We start from the raw sequence: 21,622 nt of genomic DNA, 5'->3' as shown, positions 1-21,622 counted from the left end.
GAATCATATGGTACATTGAATCATTTCCCCTCTAGTGATTTAGACATAAAACCTAACCACACCCACTCTAGGGTATACGCAACATCCTGCACTTTTTGCAGCCTTTGGCCCTCCCTGTAAGGATTCAGTAGCACTCCCAGTTGTTGCAAAAGTGTCTAATTTCATGATTCATATGTTTTAAGAGTAAAACGTTGCAGATTGGAGATTGAAGTGTTAAATGTAAAATAAACAGAAAAATCTCTGAGTTGGACAGGTTGATTAACAGATAAACAATTGCTCCTCAAAGGGTGGCCTGTGTTTATTTAAATAAGAATTAGAAGTGGGAAAATATTAAACAAGGATGGTCCCTTTCTGAGTTTCATGGTAGACACTATGGGTGGGATTCTGCGTTTGCCGATGCCGAAATCACTAAATGTGATTTGGCGGAGAATAGATTCCAACATCAAAATTGAGACGGGTGCAAATTTGACGCCAAACCGCGATTCTCCACCATCTCAACTGTAGCATCAATGCGTACCAGAACACATGCACAGTGGACACTGTTTGCATATCATTAGCAGCCTGACCCGCTATTCTTTGGGGCCTCCATGATGCTCCGCCTCCGACGGCGCGGTTCCTTTGTTCTTTTAAAAATCCTGAAACCGGCACCTTGGCTGCTGAGGGAGAGAGAGGGGTTACAGAAAGTGTTAACACGGCCGTAGTTTGCTGACAGTTCTGCTGGCTGGGGGGCTTCTGCCAGGGCCGGGCAGAGTAGCAGGGGGTGGCCAGGAGATGGGCTGTGGGGTTAGGGGTGGATGGGCACAGAACACCATTGCCACAGCCATGCAGCTGCACACGCTGCTGACAGCCCACTGTGAACTTAGAGCCACTGGTCATATAGGTGTCACCCCAGGCCACCCCCTTAGATGCCCTCTGGCCCCAGCTGACCCATTAGCTGCATGGGCATGCTCCAGCATAACCAATGCCATCTTGTTGGCTGGGATGAGCGTGTGTGGGGATTGTAATGTGTATATGCTGCTGCAGCTTGTCAGCCTCCTGAGTGTCATTCCCGCACCGTTTTTCACTGGAATCAATTGTGTTCCACATGGTACCCGTGCTCGCCCCTTAATAGTACATAATCGGTCTAGGTGTGGCGCCAGTTTTGCTGTCGTGAAAGTCCGTAAACTCTGCGTTGCCGTCTCAGAAACAGACAGTTCTACCATGTGTGTCTGCAGTTGTCTTCATAAGGGGTTTAAATTATACATGTAATTTCCCAAATTACAGAAAGTTTCGAAAGCAACTAGTACACCAGGCGAATTCTTAAGGTATCTATATACTTTGCAGATTAAAGGGCAGGGAATTGTAATTATTTTGTTTATATCTCTATCTGGGACATCTCAGGTATGCCACATTGCCACAGTGATAAGTTGCCGGGAGTTACCCTTTTTTGGGTTCATCTAGTGACCTTTCACAGTAACAGGCAGTTTACATCTGGAGTTGGAATTGTTTGGAAACAGGCAAAGAGAAAAACTTGCCAGATGCTGTCGACCACTCACAAAAAGGGAGTGATGCTTGGAGCAGGGGTAAACACAATCAGGCAGTGCTTACAGAGGGTTAGAGGGTCACCTGGCTGAATGCTAGTAGAAGGACCCCCCCCCCACCAAAGAAAATCTCATACCTCGAAAACTAGCATGAACACTGAGGAAAATCAAAGTAAATTCCTGAGAGCTGTGGCATACCTTGGTTTGGTCCCAGAAGAAGCGAAAAAACCCTTAATACACTGAAAAATATTGAGGAACTCCTGATGGAATTATAAATGGAACAGAAAGTGGCCTGTTGAGATTTTCAAGCTTAATGAACAGGGGTTTAGGAAATATAGTGTTAAGTTAGTAGTACTTGCTTTATTTAATTCTTGTACTGTAAAATGTTTCGCTGAAAACTTGTGGCATAATTATTTCAGTTAATAACCTGGAATTCAAATTCAGTTTTAAAAGTTACTGGTCTCCCTCAAAATCATAGCACTGTCAAATACAGGAACTCATCACAACACCTCCAAAAATACTCCACAGTACTCCCAGAGCCTTTGCAATAGCAGAAGCTATTCCAAATGACCTTATCTGCAAGTTGAGTGCAAAATTCTTGAAATAATGCCAGCGCTGGACCTCTCTTGCAGCTGAAAGCATGTTCTATGATAAGTGACAAGCAAATACATTATATGACCTATATGCTCCAAGTTCAAATCAGGCAATGAGGCTGAGTTGCATTGCAACAGCATCTGTTCAGAGGCTTCCAGTGCACAAAGGGGATGGCGGATTTTCACCCCCTCCATCATGTTGCAACTCACTGGCCTTAAAATGTTGGCCACGGCAGTTTAACCCACCGTACCTGCTACGAGATCAAGCTGCATGTAGATTGAAAGAAAATGAGAATGCCTACGAATAGACACACTCGAGACAAACTGTAAAACCCAAACTAAAAAGAACAGTACCTTGATTCGCAGCCCAGTTGTAGGTTCCTTCTCTCTATTTGAAGTAAAATTACATTAAGTTAAATTGTACGAGTTTGTGCTGTCGACTTCAAAGGGTAGAAGCGAGAAAGAGCTAAAGAGATAGTTTTATACCCTACATTTATACACTGCCTTCAATGTAATAAAACATCCCAAGGTGCTTAGATATGTGAGTCTGTGTATACATGTGTGCATGCCCAGGGTTAATTATTATGACCCTCTTTGCAACCGATATTATATTATCTGTTATCATGTGAAATTGGAATGGAGTAACAACATTGACAATTCAGTCAAATCCATTGTGTAACATTATTTTCTTCCCTTGGTTTGTAAGTGCTTTGAAAAAAGGCTGCCGCTGTTTGGAACTGGATTGCTGGGATGGACCTGAAAATGAGCCCAGATTATATCATGGATTTGCTTTGACTTCTACCATTCTGGTCAAGGAGGTTATTGAAGTTATTAACATGCATGCATTTGAGGTGAGCATCAATTAGGTTTTTTAACCTTCAGGTTTGATCCCTTCTTACTGGGGGTCTCTTACGTTATTATAAATAGGTAGCCACAATAAAGCTGGTGTAACTCATTGCTGAAGTTAGGGAGTTCTGGGTCGGTGCAACAAAAGCTGTATAATTGGTGTGGGTGGAAACAGAATGACTTGGATATGTAGGGAAGCCATCACATTCCTAGGGGGGAGAAAAATGATCAAAGGTGAGTTTTAGAATTGCTGAACTGAGCATTCCATGATGGCTGTTTAGAGTATAGTTCATCCTAGGGATCAGAAGAGTTCCAGGTTTGATCTCTTTTCTGTTCTGAGTTAACTCACAGCTCTGTCAGATATCATGGTGCTTTAATTGGCCCTATTGCGATATGGGAGAAGAAAGATTCTCTCTTGATCACTGTCCCTCAACACTTGCCAAAAGTGTATGGTTATTGCGTGAAGAAAGGCTTTGACTTGGTGAGGTTTCATCCAGTCGAATAGCCCACTGACAGTCACTACCAATTGGGTTATATATTCTATGGCCTTTCCCAAATGAAAGATAGTCTCCTTTCTTTTACATTCAACATTCTTACATATAAAGTCCAGAATCCCACTTTCTCTTTTTATGGCATTTTCTACCTATTCTTACTCCTTTTCTGAGATCTATCTGTGTATCTCTAACCTCCGTCTCTGTTTCTCATTTTTGTAAACAGTCTTGCTCTTTAGGGTGTAAATCTTCAATTGATCTTTTTTCTACAAGTCATGCAATTGCAGAATTTTCCTTATTGAACTGCATGTACTGCAATTTGGCCACTCCTCTAATCTGTCAATGGCTTTCTGTATTCAGCTACAATATCATTCACATGTTCATTTTTGGCACAGGTTTCTAACTCTGTACTGTTACATTTGTTGGGTCATTCAATTCTGCTTATCCTAAAGTTTTCAAGCTCTTGTATCTTAGATCATTCTTATGGGTGAATCACAACTCTTCACATCTCTGAGAATGTCTACCCTTTTCCTCGAGTCCGTGGCAAGGTTTTAGTATTGCACCCGGCAGTATGAACTGTAAAACCCCGTTTAGAAATTGTTATTCCGATAAGGAGTCATTTTATGCCATTGCCATTTTTCACTTCAGTTTTCAAAAGCAATGATTGATCAGTACGCCTAGTTTGGATTTTTTTACAGCTGAAACTCAAAATAATTGGTTGCCATGCATTTGAGTGAACAAGTTATTCTCTTGATGGTCTTTCAAAATTAATTATGATACTCCCCTTTGAACTCACTGTTCAAAAAACAGTTTGAACTAACTTTTCAACACATATACCAAAATAAGCATGTTCCAGAATCTGAACTATAACCATTCAAAATCCTACGAATGCCCATTAATTGGATTTAAAAAAAACGCAGAACAAACTAAAACCCAATAAAGTACATTGTATTTGTCATAGATAGCTTATCATTTTTTAAATAATAAAATAAATTATTCTGGAGAAAGGCGGATTGCTGCTAAATCCCATTCCATTTGCCTTTGAGAAGGTGATAGTGGAACTTCTTGAACTGCTGCAATCTTCTGCAAATCAATTTGTACATCATCCATTGAACCCTACTTATTTATATACTCCAAGTTTTCTTCAAAAAATCCAATTCAATTACTGCTCTTTACAAATCTATACTGACTCTCCCTGATTACTTCATGTCATTCTAAGCTTTCACTATTTCATCTCATGATGAATTCAAGAAACATGCCTACAACCATGATGAGCCAATGGCTTATAATATCTGGTTTATCAATTCCTTCTTTTAAAGATAGCAATGTATGTAAATGTATTGTTATTTTACATAGAACATAGAATATAGAACATACGGTGCAGAAGGAGGCCATTCGGCCCATCGAGTCTGCACCGACCCACTTAAGCCCACACTTCCACCCTATCCCCGTAACCCAATAACCCCTCCTAACTAAGGGCAATTTAGCATGGCCAATCCATCTAACCTGCACATCTTTGGACTGTGGGAGGAAACCGGAGGAAACGCATGCAGACACGGGGAGAACGTGCAGACTCCGCACAGATAGTGACCCAGCAGGGAATCGAACCTGGGACCCTGGCACTGTGAAGCCACAGTGCTATCCACCGTGCTGCCATGACAATTTTGGGATGTTGATTCACAAATATTGTTTTATAAATGGACAAAATATACAACTGCTGTCTCTTCCAAATGGGAAAACATTTTACTCAAGTGTTGCCAGGAGATTCATCATGATGCAGAATGTATCTTCTTTGGATCACGCACCAATGAACTTGAACTAATCCCGCGCCAAAGTTCCTTCTGTTCTTTTATCACAGGTATCCGAGTACCCGTTGATACTTTCCATGGAAATTAATTGCAACCCGGTTCAACAGCGTGTAATAGCCAATTATCTGATCAATATCCTAGAAGACAAGTTGATCAACATGAGCCATGTTTATGATGATCCAACTCAATTGGCTTCTCCTGAGGTAGGAAACTGTCAGAACTGATATATACCTGGATTGATTAAGATATTGAAAATGATCAAAGGATACAGTCTATAATCAGCACTCAGTCACAAGATATAGACTTAAATGATTCATGTAAAATCAGTGTCATGCACCTATGATTCTCCTTTATAATGTACCTGTTGTACTCTCTTACCATCAGGAGAACCAATCATTTTCCACTGTATGTAGGAGTGGATTCAATATTTTTAGGAGAACAGTTAGCAATTATGTCAAGCTTAAACAGGATAATAGGTTTTAGCTGATAGCATAGCGGGGAGAAGAGACAATAGAGTACATTTAAATTTAGCATGGATTTCAGAGAAGCTTTCAACTGGTTTGGTAAACATGGGCTACTTCTAAAATGAACTGGGGCAGGAGAGTACAAAATTAATATATACATAAGGAAGTTTGCAGCTGAGCAATTTGTAACTTGCAAATATTGTAACTGAAAGCAGTGAGCTGAAAAGGGTTAAATGAGATAACATAGCAATTAGATCTGTGAATAGAGGAGATAAAATAATAGGGATCAACATGATATTGATTAAAGTAATTTTACACATATGTAAATAAATTGTAGCATACATTATCACAGTCCATAAAAATATGGATATAATTGCACAATGGGAGTCCTGATTTGAAACTGGAGGACAAATGTCAAATAACCTGATGCATTGTATTTAAAAGAGAGAAGAGACTTGAGGAAAATATGACTTTGGTTCCAAGGGAGTGTCTCAAAAACATTACAAAAGAAACCTTAGTCTTCGATAAACAAAATCAGATAGGAAAGGGAAGAAAATTAATAACTAGGAATTGCTGTTGATTGCTGAAGGAGGTGGAAGGTTGAAGCTACAGGGTGAGAGAAAATTATTTCAACTGATAAAGAGAACTTCACAGTGCAAGAGAGTTATAATTATCTCAAGTGCTAATTATTCTAATGTGAAATAAATGGAGAAAAGCATTATTTGAAAAGGAGGAGGCAAGTCCCTGAAGTTAATTTAGGATTGGTGCGTCTCTGACATCTGTTTCTCTGGTTCGAATATTTAATTTAGTAGAGAGCTGGAAATGATTAGATGGGAAGATTAGAGAAGGGAATATTTGAGCATTAGTAATGTAGTACATTGTGGGAGGGTGGATTGGAAACAATAGATAATGAAATGAATACACTAGGTTCCAATAGGAAAACAATATTCAAAACTAGAAATAGGAAAGAGGCATGGGGAATTACTTGAGGAAAAAGCATCTAGCAATATACAAGTAACAATAAATTAATGGTACATCATACATATGTTTAGAAAGTAGTTTTAATCCAACTCAACAGATGGAAACCACCTGTTGGGTGAAATTTTAGTGGAGGTTAAATTGGATGGAGTGTGAAACCACATTGCATCTGAATCCATCAGTTTTCCAACAGCTGGTTGAAGTTAAAATTGCATCCTTAGAATTAAATGCTAGACCTAATGGAAATGCAAAATGTGTCTTAAAGACCCAGATCCTTCAGTCTCCAGATCATTGGTCCAAGGTGGATGCTGAGATCCCTCGGAAGTCTCGATCCGTTGACTCTGTGGGAATTATTCAATAAGTTTTCATTTCTGATGGGTAATTTTCCTGCTCCCAGGTATCTTCTGAAAAGTCTCCAACTCTGAGTTAGAGTCAGAGACTTTGGACGGTTCCAACTTACTTACTTGTATAGTTACCCAGGAAACGTTCGACAGAAAAATCAGAGTTTAACTGTGACTCACCAATCGCTCGGACAGACCCTCCTAACTCTCCCTCAACCCCTAGAGTATTCCCTTCACGCTCCAGAGTACCCCCGCCATCAACTATCCCCCAACGCCTTACTTGACCTTTCTGGATTTGACATGATGACCCATCCGGATCCTCCCTAACTAACCCCCAACCCATCCTGACGAGCCCCAAACTGACTCTCCCTCCCTGTCCGACCCGACTACCCACCAACTCACCAAACCACCAACCACCTCCCTCACCTGCCACCCGACCCACTTACCTCACCTACCTACCCACCCACAAAGAATCATCCAGTCTCAAAACGTTAGCTCCGTTCTCTCACAGCAGATGCTGTCAGTCTTGCAAAGATTGTCCAGCATTTTTTGTTTCTGTCATGGCTATGCATTCACTCATTCATCTACTCTCACCCATTCATGCATTCACTAACATTCATCCATTCACCAACATTTACATTGGACATTTAAACTTACCTTATGGCAATTAGTGCTTTAAACATGGAGCATGTCTGCTGCTCTGATTCTCTTTGCTGCTCCATGTGTGGATTCCTACGTCTTTCGGGCTTGAGGCAGTGCACGGCTGCGGTGGTATCCCGTGTGAGTGAACCCCTGCTCAGACAGAATTCCACATTGGTCCCAAGCCCCGGAACCTCCCCTGGGTGCGGTGCCCTACAATGCTTCACAACGCTAGCCGCCATGTGGAAATACCCTCCGTGCCTTTTTGCACTGTGTGGAGGGGTTTCCTGTACGGCCTGCTGCTGCATAGCTTCCACCTTCTTGTCCTTGCCCGCCATCCGGACACCCTCGTTGCCGTCCAGCGGTGGATGTCCCCGCTGGAGGTCACTCTACGGAGGTGTCCTCCCTTTAAAACTGTGGAAACCTGAGGTGGAGGGTGATACCCACACTGATAAGTGGTAAGGGACATTCACGACATACAAGTGCCAAACAATGACCATCTCCAGCAATAGAGGATCTAAGAATTATTTTCCCATGACATTCAAAGCCATTACTCCCCACCACTGTATTATCCATCAACATCCCAGTTAACATTGACCAGAAACTTAACTGGACTGAGCAGGTCAAAGGTTGGAAATTCCTGTGGCAAATAACTTAATGTCTTGACTCCCCATGCAAGTCAGCAGTGGGAGGAATGTCTCATCTTTCATGGATGAGTGCAGCTCCGAGAATGCTCAAGAAGCTTGACAGCATCCACACAGCAGTCCACTTGATTGACAATCCATCCACCACCTTAAACATTCATTCCCTCCAACACTAGTGCATTTTTGCTGCTGTGTGTAAGATCTATAAGTGGCACTGCAGCAACTCAACAAGGCTCCTTCGATAGCACCTTCCAAATTTGCGATCTCTACCATCTAGAAGGAACTAACTAATTAACTTAATCATATCTTTTCAGAAAGTAACAAGGAGGATTAATGAGGGTAGTGCAGCGGATGTTATCTACATGGATTTTGGTAAAGCATTTGACAAGGTCCCATATGGGAGACTGGTCATAAAAGTAAAATCCCATGAGAGATAGGGGCAGGTGACAAATTGGATCCAGAATTGGCTCAGCTACAGGAAACACTAGATGACTATAGGCTGCTTTTTCTTTGATGGGGAGAACTGACTCGTGGTGATTTAACCTGAGATCACCACACCTCAGGCGATGGGCAAGGTTGAAAAGGCGGGCCTTCAGGAAACACATTGATAGATGTTTTTGTGAATGGAAAGCGGTTTCCAGTGGCATTCTACAGGGCTCAGTGTTGGGGCCCTTGCTGAATGTTGTATACATTAACGATATTTGGAGTTAATTTTGGGAGACTGATGTCGCAAATATTGGCCGTGTCGTTGATAGTGAAGAGGATAGCTGTTGTCTCCGAATCATATCAATGATTTGGTTAAGTGGGCGGAAAAGTGGCAAATAGAATTCAATCCCTAATACATTTTGAAAGGGCAAACATAGCAAGGGAATACTCAATGAATGGGAAGATACTGAGAGGGGTTGAGAAGTGCATGTTCACAGGTCCCTGAAGGTGGAAGGATGGGCAGATGAGGTGGTAAGAAATAACGTGGAATGCTTTCCTTTATTGGGAAAGGTATTAATTACAAAAGCAGGGATGTAAGGCTGGGACTGTATAAAACGCTGGAGGCCACAGCTCGTGTTTTATGTACAGTTCTGGTCATCACATTACAGGAAGGACATGATAGCTCTGGAGAGAGTGCAGAGGAGATTTACAAGAATATGGTCAGGGTTTGAAAACTGCAGCTATGAGGAGAGGTTGGATAGGCTAGAGTTGTTTTCGTCAAAAGATGGAAGGCTGAGGGGCAACCTAACTGAGGTGTATAAAATTATGAGGGGCCTAGATAGGGTAGACAAGAAAGACGTGTTTGCCTTAGCCGAGGGGTCAATAACCAGGCGGCATAAGTTTAAGGTGTTTGGTCGAAGGATTAGAGGGGACATGAGAAAAATATTTTCACCCAGAGGATGTTGGGCCTTTCGAGTTCACTGCCCAAATAGGTGGTTGAGGCTGAAATGCTTAACCTATTCAAAAGGTACCTAGAACTGCACCAGGCGTGCTGTAGGCTGCAAGGCCTGACCAGGTGCTTGAACGTGGAACTAAAATGAGCGGCTAGTGTTTTTTTGCAGATAGGATGGGCTGGATGGCATCTTTCTGCGTAATAGCTTTTCTATGGTTCTGTGGTAGAAGGACAGGGGAACTGATGCATGGGAACACCACTGCCTGTAAGTTCCCCTCCACGCCATACAACATCCCAGCTTGGAGCTACACCGCTGTTCCTTCATTTCCCCAGGGTCAAAATCCTGGAACTCTATTCCTAACAGCACCAGTGGGTGTGTCCGCAGAAGATGGACTGAGTAGCTCAAGAAGGTGGCTCATTACCAGCCTCTTAAGGGCAATTAGGGATGGACTATGACACTGGCCTTGTTAGCGCTGCCCAAATATCTTGAACGAATCATGAAAAACGCTCAAAGTCCCTTCTCTGTACTGACTGTGGCCTCATTTAACTTTTCATAGGCTCCTCTACTCCATTGACCGTGCCATCACTTTTGTAAATTGACTCAGAGTTCAGATTTTACCAATCCCGTGGTATCCTGCACTCACTTTCTATCTTTAATTGCAAATCCTCTCTGTGTTCGGATTCCTGAGCCCGTGCTCCTGTCACACAAAGCTGTCAGCTGGCTTTTTTCAAATGGTAAAATATATTTCTCGTGATCAATCAAACACTGGAACGCTTCAAATTTTAGAGTGCAACAAGATCAGTTGCCATGGTGAAATAAAAAATACGAAGATGGAAGGGGAGGAGTTGCAGCTTACTGTTGTGACGGCTACATAAATACAGAGTAATACTAGGTGATGGGAAAATAGATTAGAGTCTATTCTTTGAAAAAGGACCCTGGAAAATTTAGGCGGCTGGATTTAGAAGGAAAAATGTGGGAATCCATTATAAAGAAACATTTTTCTCCTCTTCTATCGCTCTCCTGAAGACAGTGGGCCGGATTCTCTGGTTTCCCAGCCGCGTGTTTCTCAGTGGCGCACCATTCGCTGGCGGCAGGATTCTATCTTCCCGTCACTTGTCAATGGGGTTTCCCATTGAAACCACCCCATGCGGATGGGAACCCCACGGGCGGGGGTGCACTGCTGGTGGGAAAAGTGAATCGCAACGGTAAGAGAATTCCGCCAGTGTCTCTTGTTGGATTTCAGTTCCACAGGCACCAGGTGATCCTGCAATATCTCCCCTGACTGTACCTGTGCGTCTTTAATCAGGCTCGCCACCACAACAGAACCCAGTCCCATTCTCATTTGATGTCCACATCTGCACACTTTGCAGCTGAACCATAAGGAACAGGCCCTATGATTGATTTACTTTCTCCTGTGTACTGAGGCCAGCCTAGTACCTGTTTATTTACCCCTGTTAAGATCAGCCAATTCAACATAGATACAAATGAAAAGTGGAACCTTTCTCATTTACCTATCTCAACACAACCTGAGTGGTAATCATGACTGATTACTGGAGTGATGTGCCATCAACCAACACAAGACAAGTGGTGAACGAAACTGAGGCTTTAATAAGCTAAACAGAAAGCCTCCTGGCCTCTGATCCCAAACTGGGGCAGGGCCGGAGGTCGGCCACCTTTATACCAAGCCCGAGGGGAGGCGGAGCCATCAGGCAGTGGTTTACCACAATACATGTAATACAGTAACAGTTTACCACAATACATATAATATACTAATAGTGGTTTACCAATAGTGGTCATAATAATTATGACCATGATAAGATTATGCTGATCCTTAGGAAATTTATTGAAAATCATTCCGAAGATAGAAATAAAACTATAAAGTGATGGTAATTTGGTGAACATTTCTGGGCAAATCTTCTACGACTATGCTTCGGACATCCAGTGCACAGCTAACCAATTAAATAACAGAAAGGTTGGGCTCTGCAACAAGCAGCTGATTCTCCACATCAAATATTTCCCAATGTATGAGCAGAATTTTCCCTTTTTTTGTACCTTTCAAGGAGCTGAAGAATCACCTGTAAACCCAGTGCCTGTGCATTTCCACATAAATTTGTACAATAGCGGGGTGGATCGTGGCGCAGTGATTAGCACTGGGATTATGGCGCTGAGGACCTGGGTTCGAATCCCAACCGTGGGTCAGTGTCCGTGTGGAGTTTGCACATTCTCCCCGTGTCTGCGTAGGTTTCACCCCCACAACTCAAAGATGTGCTGGTTAGGTTGACTGGACACGCTAAATTGTCCCTTAATTGGAAAAAAAAATAAAAATTATAGGGGACTCTAAATTTAAAAAAATGTTGTACAATAGTAAAGCCTTGAATTTCTATGAGGGGGCGATTGGTGACTGAGGGTTCTCTTTCGCATCCACAACAACATAAGCAGAAAGTCAAGGAAACTTTGGAAAAATAGTGGGAGTGATTCTGCAGCCATGTTGCGCCCGGCGCAAATGTTGCTATGTCGGGAGAATCCTGAGATAGGCCCGAAACGGGCTTTGCGCCGGGCACCAAACAGTTTCCGATGCTTCTGGCCCAATCCAGCTGCCTTGATCTGGTTGACTGCATCTTCCATGGCCATCAAGTCCTAAAGGGAAAGATGTGACATAACTGCCTTGTCTGCTCTAAAAAGGATGTAGATCTTCTTCTGGTTTCTAGCCCAGAGGTAAGCCACAGAATCTCCCTCTAATATTCCACCTTCCAGTAATATTGTCAGCTGAATGGATCGGATATAACTTACTAAGGAGAAACCTAGAGCCCAAGTGCTGTTTATTTAAGTTGTCAGTAACATTACACAAAGGTAATACTAGGTTCTATACCATATAATCAATTCTAAGTTAACCAGAGGTGATCCTGAAGTTGGACAGACCTGGTGAGGACTCACCTCAAGCACTGTGGACACCAGAACATAAAGGGAAACATCTTGAAACAATGCAGAGGAAGGAAATAAGTTTATCTGCAGTGTCAGAGGGAAAGGCTACGAGGTACAGCATAATAAACTGTGGGTGGCACAGTGGTTAGCACTGCTGCCTCACAGTGCCAGGGTCCTGGGTTTGATTCTGGCCTTGTACGTGTGGAGTTTGCACGTTCTCCCCAGGTTTCCTCCGGGTGCTCCGGTTTCCTCCCACAGTACAAGATGTGCATGTTAGATGGATTGGCCATGCTAAATTGGCATGAGTGTCCGGCAATGTACAGATTAGGTTATCGACTCACGGGGATAGGGGCCGGGATTCTCCGCGGGGCGGGCCGTACCGGCGCCGAGGAGTGGTGTGAACCACTCCGGGGTCGGGCCGCCCGGAAGGTGCGGAATCCTCCGCACCTTCAGGGGCCAGGCCGGCGCCAGCGGGGTTGGCGCCACACCAACCGGCGCTGAAGGGCCTCCGACGGCCAGCGCGAGTTGGCGCATGCACGGGACCGCCAGCGTGATCCCAGCGTATGCGCAGGGGGTTCTTCTCTGCCATGGTGGAGCTTTACAGCGGCTGGGGCGGAGGGAAAGAGTGCCCCCACGGCAAAGGCCCGCCCGCAGATCGGTGGGCCCCGATCATGGGCCAGGCCACCATGTGGGCCCCCTCCCAGGGCCAGATCCCCCGCACCCCTCCGAGGACTCCGCATGCCGCCCGCAGAGCCAGGTCCTGCCGGTAAGGACCTTATTTGATTTACGCCGGCGGGACTGGCCAAAAACAGGCCCATCGTGGAGCGGAGAATCGCCGGGGGGGGGGGGGCCACTGCCAACAGACCCCGACAGGCGCGAAGCGATTCCCGCCCCTGCCAAAAAAACGGCACCAGAGAATCCGTCAGCAGGCCTCGGGGCAGGATTCACGCCGGCCCCTCGCGATTTTCCCGCCCGGCGTGGGGGTCAGGGAATCCTGCCCAGGGTTTCTACGAAGCTTGGGGTCTTCAGCCTCAATGGTCATCTGTGGGATATCTTCAAGAGACTGCAAGATTCTGAGAGGGATAAGTAAAGTAAACATGGAACAAGAGGGCATAGTTTCAGGGTTGTGAGGGGAATCTTCTCCGACCCCCCAGCAGGTCGGATAATCGCCGGGGGGGGGTGGGTGGCGTAAATCCCGTCCGGCCGCCCCGCGATATTCTCCGGCCCCCCAAAAATCCCATCGATGTGAATCGCGCCGTGCGCCTCGGAGAATGGCGAGGGCCGGCGCAACGCAATGGGCCGCCCCAATTCTCCGGGCCGGATGGACCGAAGTCCCACCGGTGTGACCATGGGTGACGCCGGCATAAATCAAAACACCTATTTAACGGCGTCGATCAGTCGTGCTGGTTGATGCCGGCCAGCGCGGAGGTAGGTGTCAGCATGGGGCGGCTGCTGGAGAATTGACGGCATGGCCGCAGGTGGTGGGGGGTTCGCAAGAGCCGTTGGAGTGTGCGTGCAGGGGGGGAGGGGGCTGAGGGGAGGGGGGAGGGGCTGGGGTGGAGGGGGGAGGGGCCGGGGAAGGCGAGAGATGGAGAGGGTGCGTGCCGGGGTGGAGCGGGGTGGGGGGGGGGGGCCGGGGAGGGTGCGTGCTGGGAAGGGGGGGGGTTGGGGAGGGTGCGTGCCGGGGAGGAGAGGGGGGGGGGGGCGGGGAGGGTGAGTGATAGAGAGGGTGCGTGCCGGGGAGAAGGGGTGTGGTTTGGGGAGGGGGGATATGGGGGGAAGAGGTATATGGGGGAAGGGGGATATAGGGGATCGGGGATATGGGGGATATGGGGGAAGGGGGATATGGGGGAAGGTGGGGAAGGGGGGATATGAGGGAAGGGGGAAGGGGGCAGGCAGTGGGGGGGTCTCACTTGGCGTTGCACGGCAGGTGGCCATTTTGCCAGGTCTCCGGGGGGGGGGGGGGGCGTCTTTTGTGCAATGACGGCACGCGGCATCAATGACGCTACTAGCCCATTCCCGGCCAGAGAATTCACGACGTTTTTGATTCGCTTCATTTTTGGCGCTGGGTTCGGGCCATCGCGTCGAGTCACGGAGAATCCCGCCCCATCTCTTTATAAATGATGATTACTAGCTAGAACCAGTTAAAGGGAAAAGCTGGTGAAGCCCAGAACACTGTATGCTAAAGACAAATCTAAGTACTATGTTTGGAAGATGGTGACAGTATTCCAGAAGATAAGAAATCCTTATTCAGCTGAGCATATCTTGTGAAATATGAAGTTCTTAAACGAGTTATCAATTTATACATTAACCGTTTGGAAAAATGGCACAGGAATGTATTGAAGATAATACATGGTGTATGTAAGAGTTGTTTGTACCAGGATAATTAAATGGCCATCTAGTTGTACATCTTCACTGGGAACCAATAAAGCATGCCAGCACCATAAAACATTTATTTAAAGGCTCTCAATTTCACCATTTACTTCATGTGGATTCTCTGGCTGTCTAATCCCAGTCTTTCTTTCGATATGGATTCTGGACATGTAATGCAATCACTAAAAGTCAAATGGTTTCAATGATCTATGGCCAAGAATTTCTACAATGTGACTTAGACTGCTGTTAAATTAAAAAAAAGCAACAAACACCACTGTTCTCCAGAAGGGGCAACATTGATGTTTCTTGAGTATATGCTCATTTGCATTGATGCATTCGCTTGCATTGGTGTGAAAATGGTATAAATCTGGTGTGGGCAGCTGAACAGGCAGGAGATTTCTTTGCAACCTTCTAAATGCATTTTTCAGCCTGTTCAACCAACAGCGGGAGAGCAGGAAGATAAGTCAAGAGTTTTTCTCTTTCAAATTATTTCCCTGCATATCTTAATGATCTTTTTATTACACTTGGACAGAATTGTGACTATTAAGATAGAAACGTAGAAAACAGGAGCAGGAGGAGGCCATTCTGCCAATCGAGCCTGCTCTGCCATTCATTATGATCACGGCTGATCATCCAACTCAGTAGCCTAATCCCTCTTTCCCCCCATATCCTTTGATCCCCTTTGCCCTAAGTGCTATATCCAACTGCTTCTTGAAACATACAGGGCCAAAACATAGCCGACAGCAAAATCGGGGCGTGCGATCGGACGGAGAATTGCTCCTGACGCCGAAATCGCGGCGGGTACCGGTTTGAGGTCGAATCACGATGCTCCGCTGCCTTAAAATCAGCGTCAATGCGAAGCACAGCAAGCGTAGTTGCCCACCGGCGATTCTCCGCCTCCGATGGGCCGGGTTCCCGACGGCGCGGTCCACATGTGCTCTCACAAATTGTGAATCTGGCATGGTGGCTGCTGAGAGAGCGAAGGCGTACGGACAGGGTCCAGCACCACCATATTTTGCCGACAGCCGTGCTGCTGGCCAGGGGGGATCCGCCAGGGCTGGGGGGGGAGTAGTGGGGCGTGGCCAGGAGGTGGAGTGGACGGGTATGCAACACCATTACCGCAGCCGGCAAGGCAGCCATGCGGCTGCACATGCCTCTGACAGCCCGCTTTAAACCTGGTGCCTTGGGTCGTTTAGGCCCCCCCCCCCCCCCCACCCCACCCCGGGCACCCCTCGGGTGACCTCTGGCCCCAGCCGTCCCATCCGCTGTTTGGAGCTTCAGCACAACCTGTCCCATCTTTCCAGCCCCGATTAGTGTCTGTGTGTGTGTGCGTGTCTGTGTGTGTGTGCGTGTCTGTGTGTGTGTGCGTGTCTGTGTGTGTGTGTGCGTGTCTGTGTGTGTGTGCGTGTCTGTGTGTGTGCGTGTCTGTGTGTGTGTGCGTGTCTGTGTGTGTGTGTGTGTGTGCGTGTCTGTGTGTGTGTGCATGTCTGTGTGTGTGTGCGTGTCTGTGTGTGTGTGCGTGTCTGTGTGTGTGTGTGTGTCTGTGTGTGTGTGCGTGTCTGTGTGTGTGTGTGTCTGTGTGTGTGTGTGCGTGTCTGTGTGTGTGTGCGTGTCTGTGTGTGTGCGTGTCTGTGTGTGTGTGCGTGTCTGTGTGTGTGTGTGTGTGTGCGTGTCTGTGTGTGTGTGCGTGTCTGTGTGCGTGTCTGTGTGTGTGTGCGTGTCTGCGTGTCTGTGTGTGTGTGCGTGTCTGTGTGTGTGTGCGTGTCTGTGTGTGTGTGCGTGTGTGGTGTCTTGCTGCAGCTTGTCAGCCCTGTGGGTGTCCATTACGGCCCCGGTGATGTCTGCACCGTTTTTCATGTGTTTCGATGTTGTTCCACGTGGCGCCGGTGCTAGCCTCTCACTGGCAGCAGAATCGATTCAGGTGTGGCGGCACATTTCTGATGTGAAGGTCCACGGATTCTCCGTTGGCATCAACACTTAGACTCAGGAATGGCGAATCCAGCCCACAATGTTTTAGCCTCATCAATGCACAGGCGGGTAGCAGGGCTATGGCACTAAGTCACTAAGAAAGGCACAACTTCAGCTGTCAGACCTCCAGGACACTGGAAGGTAGGATGAACAGACTTCTGGAGCTGGGTGCAGAATGGGGCTGGCACTGATTGCCAATTCAACGTCGGGACAACACTGAAACAAGATTTGCATGCTGTGCAGGGCAGACAAGGCAAGATATGTCACACCTCTCCCTTACACACACACACCAGCGCACTCTTCACCCCCGTCAGGCAACACTTCGCCAATTAAACTCTCTCTTCTATATCCTCACTTAGCACACACCAGTCGTCTTGGAGGCAACTCGTGAGCAACCACCCGTGCCCCCCCCCCCCAACCACTCCCATCACCCCTTGCCCGAGATGCAGCGAGCAGTGGCTCAACGCCAGGAGACCATGATAAAAGGGTTAGGTTCTGTACAGCATTTGGCGACAAACCTGTCCCCCAATATTGGCGCCCCAGATGACTCTTTGTATGAACACAAGCATCGTGTCTACAGGAAATGTCACATCGGCCCCTGAGTATCTGTAAAATTACATTGAGATGAGCAAGGGTGATGCAAAGCAATTGCAGGGGCGAAATTCTCCCCCAACGGCGGGATGTCCGCCGACTGGCGCCAAAGACGGCGCCAATCAGACGGGCATCGCGCCGGCCCAAAGGTGCGGAATGCTCCGCATCTTTGGCGGCCTAGCCCCAACATTGAGGGGCTAGGCCGACGCCGGAGGGATTTCCGCCCCGCCAGCTGGCGGAAATGGTGTTTGTTGCCCCGCCAGCTGGCGCAGAAATGCGGCGCATGCGCAGGAGCGTCAGCGGCCGCTGTCAGTTTCCCGCGCATGTGCAGTGGGGAAAGTCTCTTCTGCCTCCGCCATGGTGGAGACCGTGGCGGAGGCGGAAGGGAAAGAGTGCCCCCACGGCACAGGCCCGCCCGCAGATCGGTGGGCCCCGATCGCGGGCCAGGCCACCGTGGGGGCATCCCCCGGGGTCACATCGCCCCGCGCCCCCCCCAGGACCCCGGAGCCCACCCACGCCACCTGGTCCCGCCGGTAAATACCAGGTTTGATTTACGCCGGCGGGACAGGCAATTTCTGGGCGGGACTTCGGCCCATCCGGGCCGGAGAATCCAGCGGGTGGTCCTGCCAACCGGCGCGGCCCGATTCCCGCCCCGGCCCAATCTCCGGTACCGGAGACTTCGGCGGGGGCGGGATTTACGGCGGCCAACGGCCATTCTCCGACCCGGCGGGGGGTCGGAGAATGACGCCCCAGATGTCTGTCGGCAGAATGGCAGGTGAAATTGGCAGTTAAAATACTTCAACTTATCTTTAGCCAGGACCTCCCAATTCTTCAGCACTCCCAGTGTTCAGGCCTTCGCTTTTGATGGCCACAAGTCCACCTGTGTGGAATAGCCCTGGAATTCCCTTCCTAATTTTCTCTGTCTTTGTCTTTCCGTCAGATGCTCCTTCAAATCTATATATTTTTTACCAAGCTTTTGGTCACTTGTCCTAATATCTCTTTAAATGGCTCTCTGATTATGTTATTATATGTCCTTCCCCACCAGCTCACACTTTAATATAAGCAAATGCAGGGTGCGAATCAACAGAAACATTTCAGAGTGTCATTTTGGGTGCGTTTGACGGGGTGTTTCTTGACACCACGTTAGCAAGATCGCAGCCCATATTCATCAGCATTTAGTGCCAATAATGAGTCCCCTGGGATTCTCAATATTACTGGCAGTCTCGCAGTCTGATTTGCCTGACTTGCACCTCAGCTTCTCGCCGCTAAGAAGAGGGAGCTGCTCTTAAAACCTTCCCCACGACTCGCTTCCAGTCAACAGACAAGCATGGCAGCGCGCAGATCTGGTCCTCGCTTTGGCGCTGCCGACCTGGGCAGGCTTCTCGATGCTGTGAATGAGAGGCGGGGCATCCTGTTCCCAGAGGGTGTCGGAGAAGTAGCAGCAGGGTCAGCAATATGCTGCCTGGGAGGCAGTGGCAGCGGCAGCGGCTGTGAGTGTGGGCAGCAGGACCAGGACGAGCGGTATCCAATGCCGGAAGAAGACCAACGACCTTTACCGAGCTGCCAAGGGCAAGTTACCACCTCTCTGCAGGCATCCGTCCCGCCTGCCACCCCTCAAATTTCCAAACGTCCCCCCCCCACCCCACGTATCACTGGCTGACACCTCGCACCCTCCCCACACCCCATCTTTGTGTTTGTTCCTCAGAACCTTCTGGCACCCATCAGCACAACCCCTTCATGTCCAGATGAGGTGCCCAGACATGGCACCTGCTATAGACGCCCTGACCCATCAATCGTGCGGCACACAATGCCCTCTCTTTGTCCCCACAGGAGAAGATAGCCCATAGTAAGCGGGAAAGGGCCAAGACTGGCAGGGGGCAGGGGGAGGGGTGCCAGATATCCGAGTCCTCACCCCCTATGAGAAATGGGCCCTGGAGATCATGGGGTTGACTGAGGAGAGAGAAGTCACCAAAAACAAGGTCGGCCTGTGCTACAGAGGTCAGGATCCACTGCCCCTTCACCCAGATGACCTATGTCAAGTGACTTGTTCATGTCAGACAAAATGATTCCTCCCTCTGACTGACCACATGTCCATTGTCTCACAGGATCTGATGATGCTGGGCCACCTGGAGTCATTTGCACCCCCTTCCCCCTGCCACCCAGAGACCACCTCGGAGGAGAGCTCCGAGGAAACCACCGGTGAGACATCACCCCCCACCTTCCACCAGCGCAGAGACACAGACCTCAGTGGGCTACAACAGTGGACAGGCTTCTGGGGCACAATCTGGTGAGCAGCATACTGTTGCTGATGCACATCAGGTGGAGGCAGGAACATCTGACGAAGTCAGCAGGGGGAATGCCTGCTGGATATCAGGACACCGAAACCGAGTCTATGGGCAAGATTATCCCAGAGCAGATGAAATGAAAAATGCTTATTGTCACAAGTAGGCTTCAAATGAAGTTACTGTGAAAAGCCCCTAGACACCACATTCCGGCGCCTGTTCGGGGAGGCTGGTACGGGAATTGAACTGTGCTGCTGGCCTGGTCTGCTTTCAAAGCCAGCAATTTAGCCCTGTGCTAAACAGCCCCTAGATGCAGCTGATAGGACACAGCCGTGACATTCAGGAGGGAATGTCAGTGACATTCCAGTGACTGCATCGCCGATCGGAGGAGCCCCAAACGCTTTGGGCAATGGGTGGCACCGAGGCCAACACTGCTAGGGTGGCAACCACAGTAGAAAGACTGGAGCCTGACATCAGCGCCTTGAGTGGTGGCGCCCAAGACATGGCTCAGTCTGTGACCATGGCTGAGGGCCTCGAATCATGTCTCAGAGGTAGGTGGACATTGCCGAGGCATTGCCAAGACTGGCCCAGTCACTGAGGAGCATCACTGAGGGCATCGATGCCACTGTGCAGACATTGGGAAGCCTCCAGGACTGGCAGTGCCAAATGACTCAGAGGCCACTAGAACTCACTCCAGCTGTCCCTCCATCCCACGGAGTCCCCAGAGCCCTACAGGCATTGCAGGGTAGGAGAAAGCGCTGAAGGCCAATCCGGGGCCTGCCTCCAAGGAGTCTATAGTTCTTCCGAATCCCCGATCCTGACACCAGCACATCTCAAGGGCAGTGGGGAAACCGGGTGGCACAGCGACGCCTGTGGTACTGGTATGTTGGCCTGGGTCCTCCGACTCCAGGCCCTCCAGAGAACATCTGTCAAGGGCATCAAAGGCCGCAGGATGCGGAAAGGATTGACAGGCTGGGTCTCATGTCTGTTTTAAAAAGACGACTGCAAAATAACCTAAATTATTAAAATTCTGGAAGAATTTGATAGAGAGAATGTTTCCTCATGTGGGGAACAGGATATACCAAGGCCATCAATAGAAGACAGTTACCAAGAATCCAGTTGGGAATTCAGAAGAAATTTCCTTACTCAGAGAGTGATGAGAATGTGGATCTCGATACTGCAGGCACGAGTGGTATCGACACATTTAAGGGGAAGCTCGACAAGCACATGCAGGAGAAGGGAATAGCGGGTTAAAGTGGTAGGTTGAGATGAGGAAAAGGTGGGGGGAAGTTCAAGTAAACACTGGCATGGACTGGTTGGGCTGAATGGCCTGTTTTGGTGCCATTTAGTCAATGTAAATGTACTTGAGCCCACCTACACTGAAACATAGCAATGCCCTAACTTTTATAGTGACCCAACGAGTAACGGCAGCAATTCACAGAAAATAAACGGGAACTGCATTGGCAGCAGTCAACATAGTGGAACTTTGAAGAGTTTTATACCGATGCTAATAATGTTTGTTCCAATTTAACATAATTTGAATGTGCAGCTCAGCCTGGACAGAGAACAGAGGGAACCCTGTTTTCCAAAACACAGGGCAATTGTCTTCCGCACCGTGTAAATATCATTATGGCCTTAATGAAACTGGCATCAAATGGCCTGCTAAAATAATGGAAGCAGTATCTTCACTCCTGATGCAGCACAGGAAGAAAAGGTTGTTTTGACTGATTTGTTTGTTGCACTTATTTCCTTTTTCAATTCATGTCGTCTTTTCCTTTTGCAG

At 47.8% G+C, this 21,622-nt stretch overlaps 1 protein-coding gene across 1 annotated transcript in view; it reads left to right on the top strand.

Moving 5' to 3' along the window:
- Positions 1 to 21,622, top strand: part of LOC140388098 (1-phosphatidylinositol 4,5-bisphosphate phosphodiesterase zeta-1-like) — a 104,048-nt gene that overhangs the window by 37,888 nt on the left and 44,538 nt on the right. Inside the window, exons 5-6 of the mRNA XM_072471737.1 lie at positions 2,820 to 2,964; positions 5,309 to 5,461. Of these exons, the coding sequence (XP_072327838.1) occupies positions 2,820 to 2,964; positions 5,309 to 5,461 (298 nt within the window). The remainder of the gene's footprint in view (positions 1 to 2,819; positions 2,965 to 5,308; positions 5,462 to 21,622) is intronic.

The sequence above is a fragment of the Scyliorhinus torazame genome, chromosome 13 (genome assembly GCF_047496885.1).
Source record: "Scyliorhinus torazame isolate Kashiwa2021f chromosome 13, sScyTor2.1, whole genome shotgun sequence".
NCBI lineage: Eukaryota > Metazoa > Chordata > Chondrichthyes > Carcharhiniformes > Scyliorhinidae > Scyliorhinus > Scyliorhinus torazame.
This window is presented reverse-complemented; position numbering and strand designations above follow the sequence as displayed.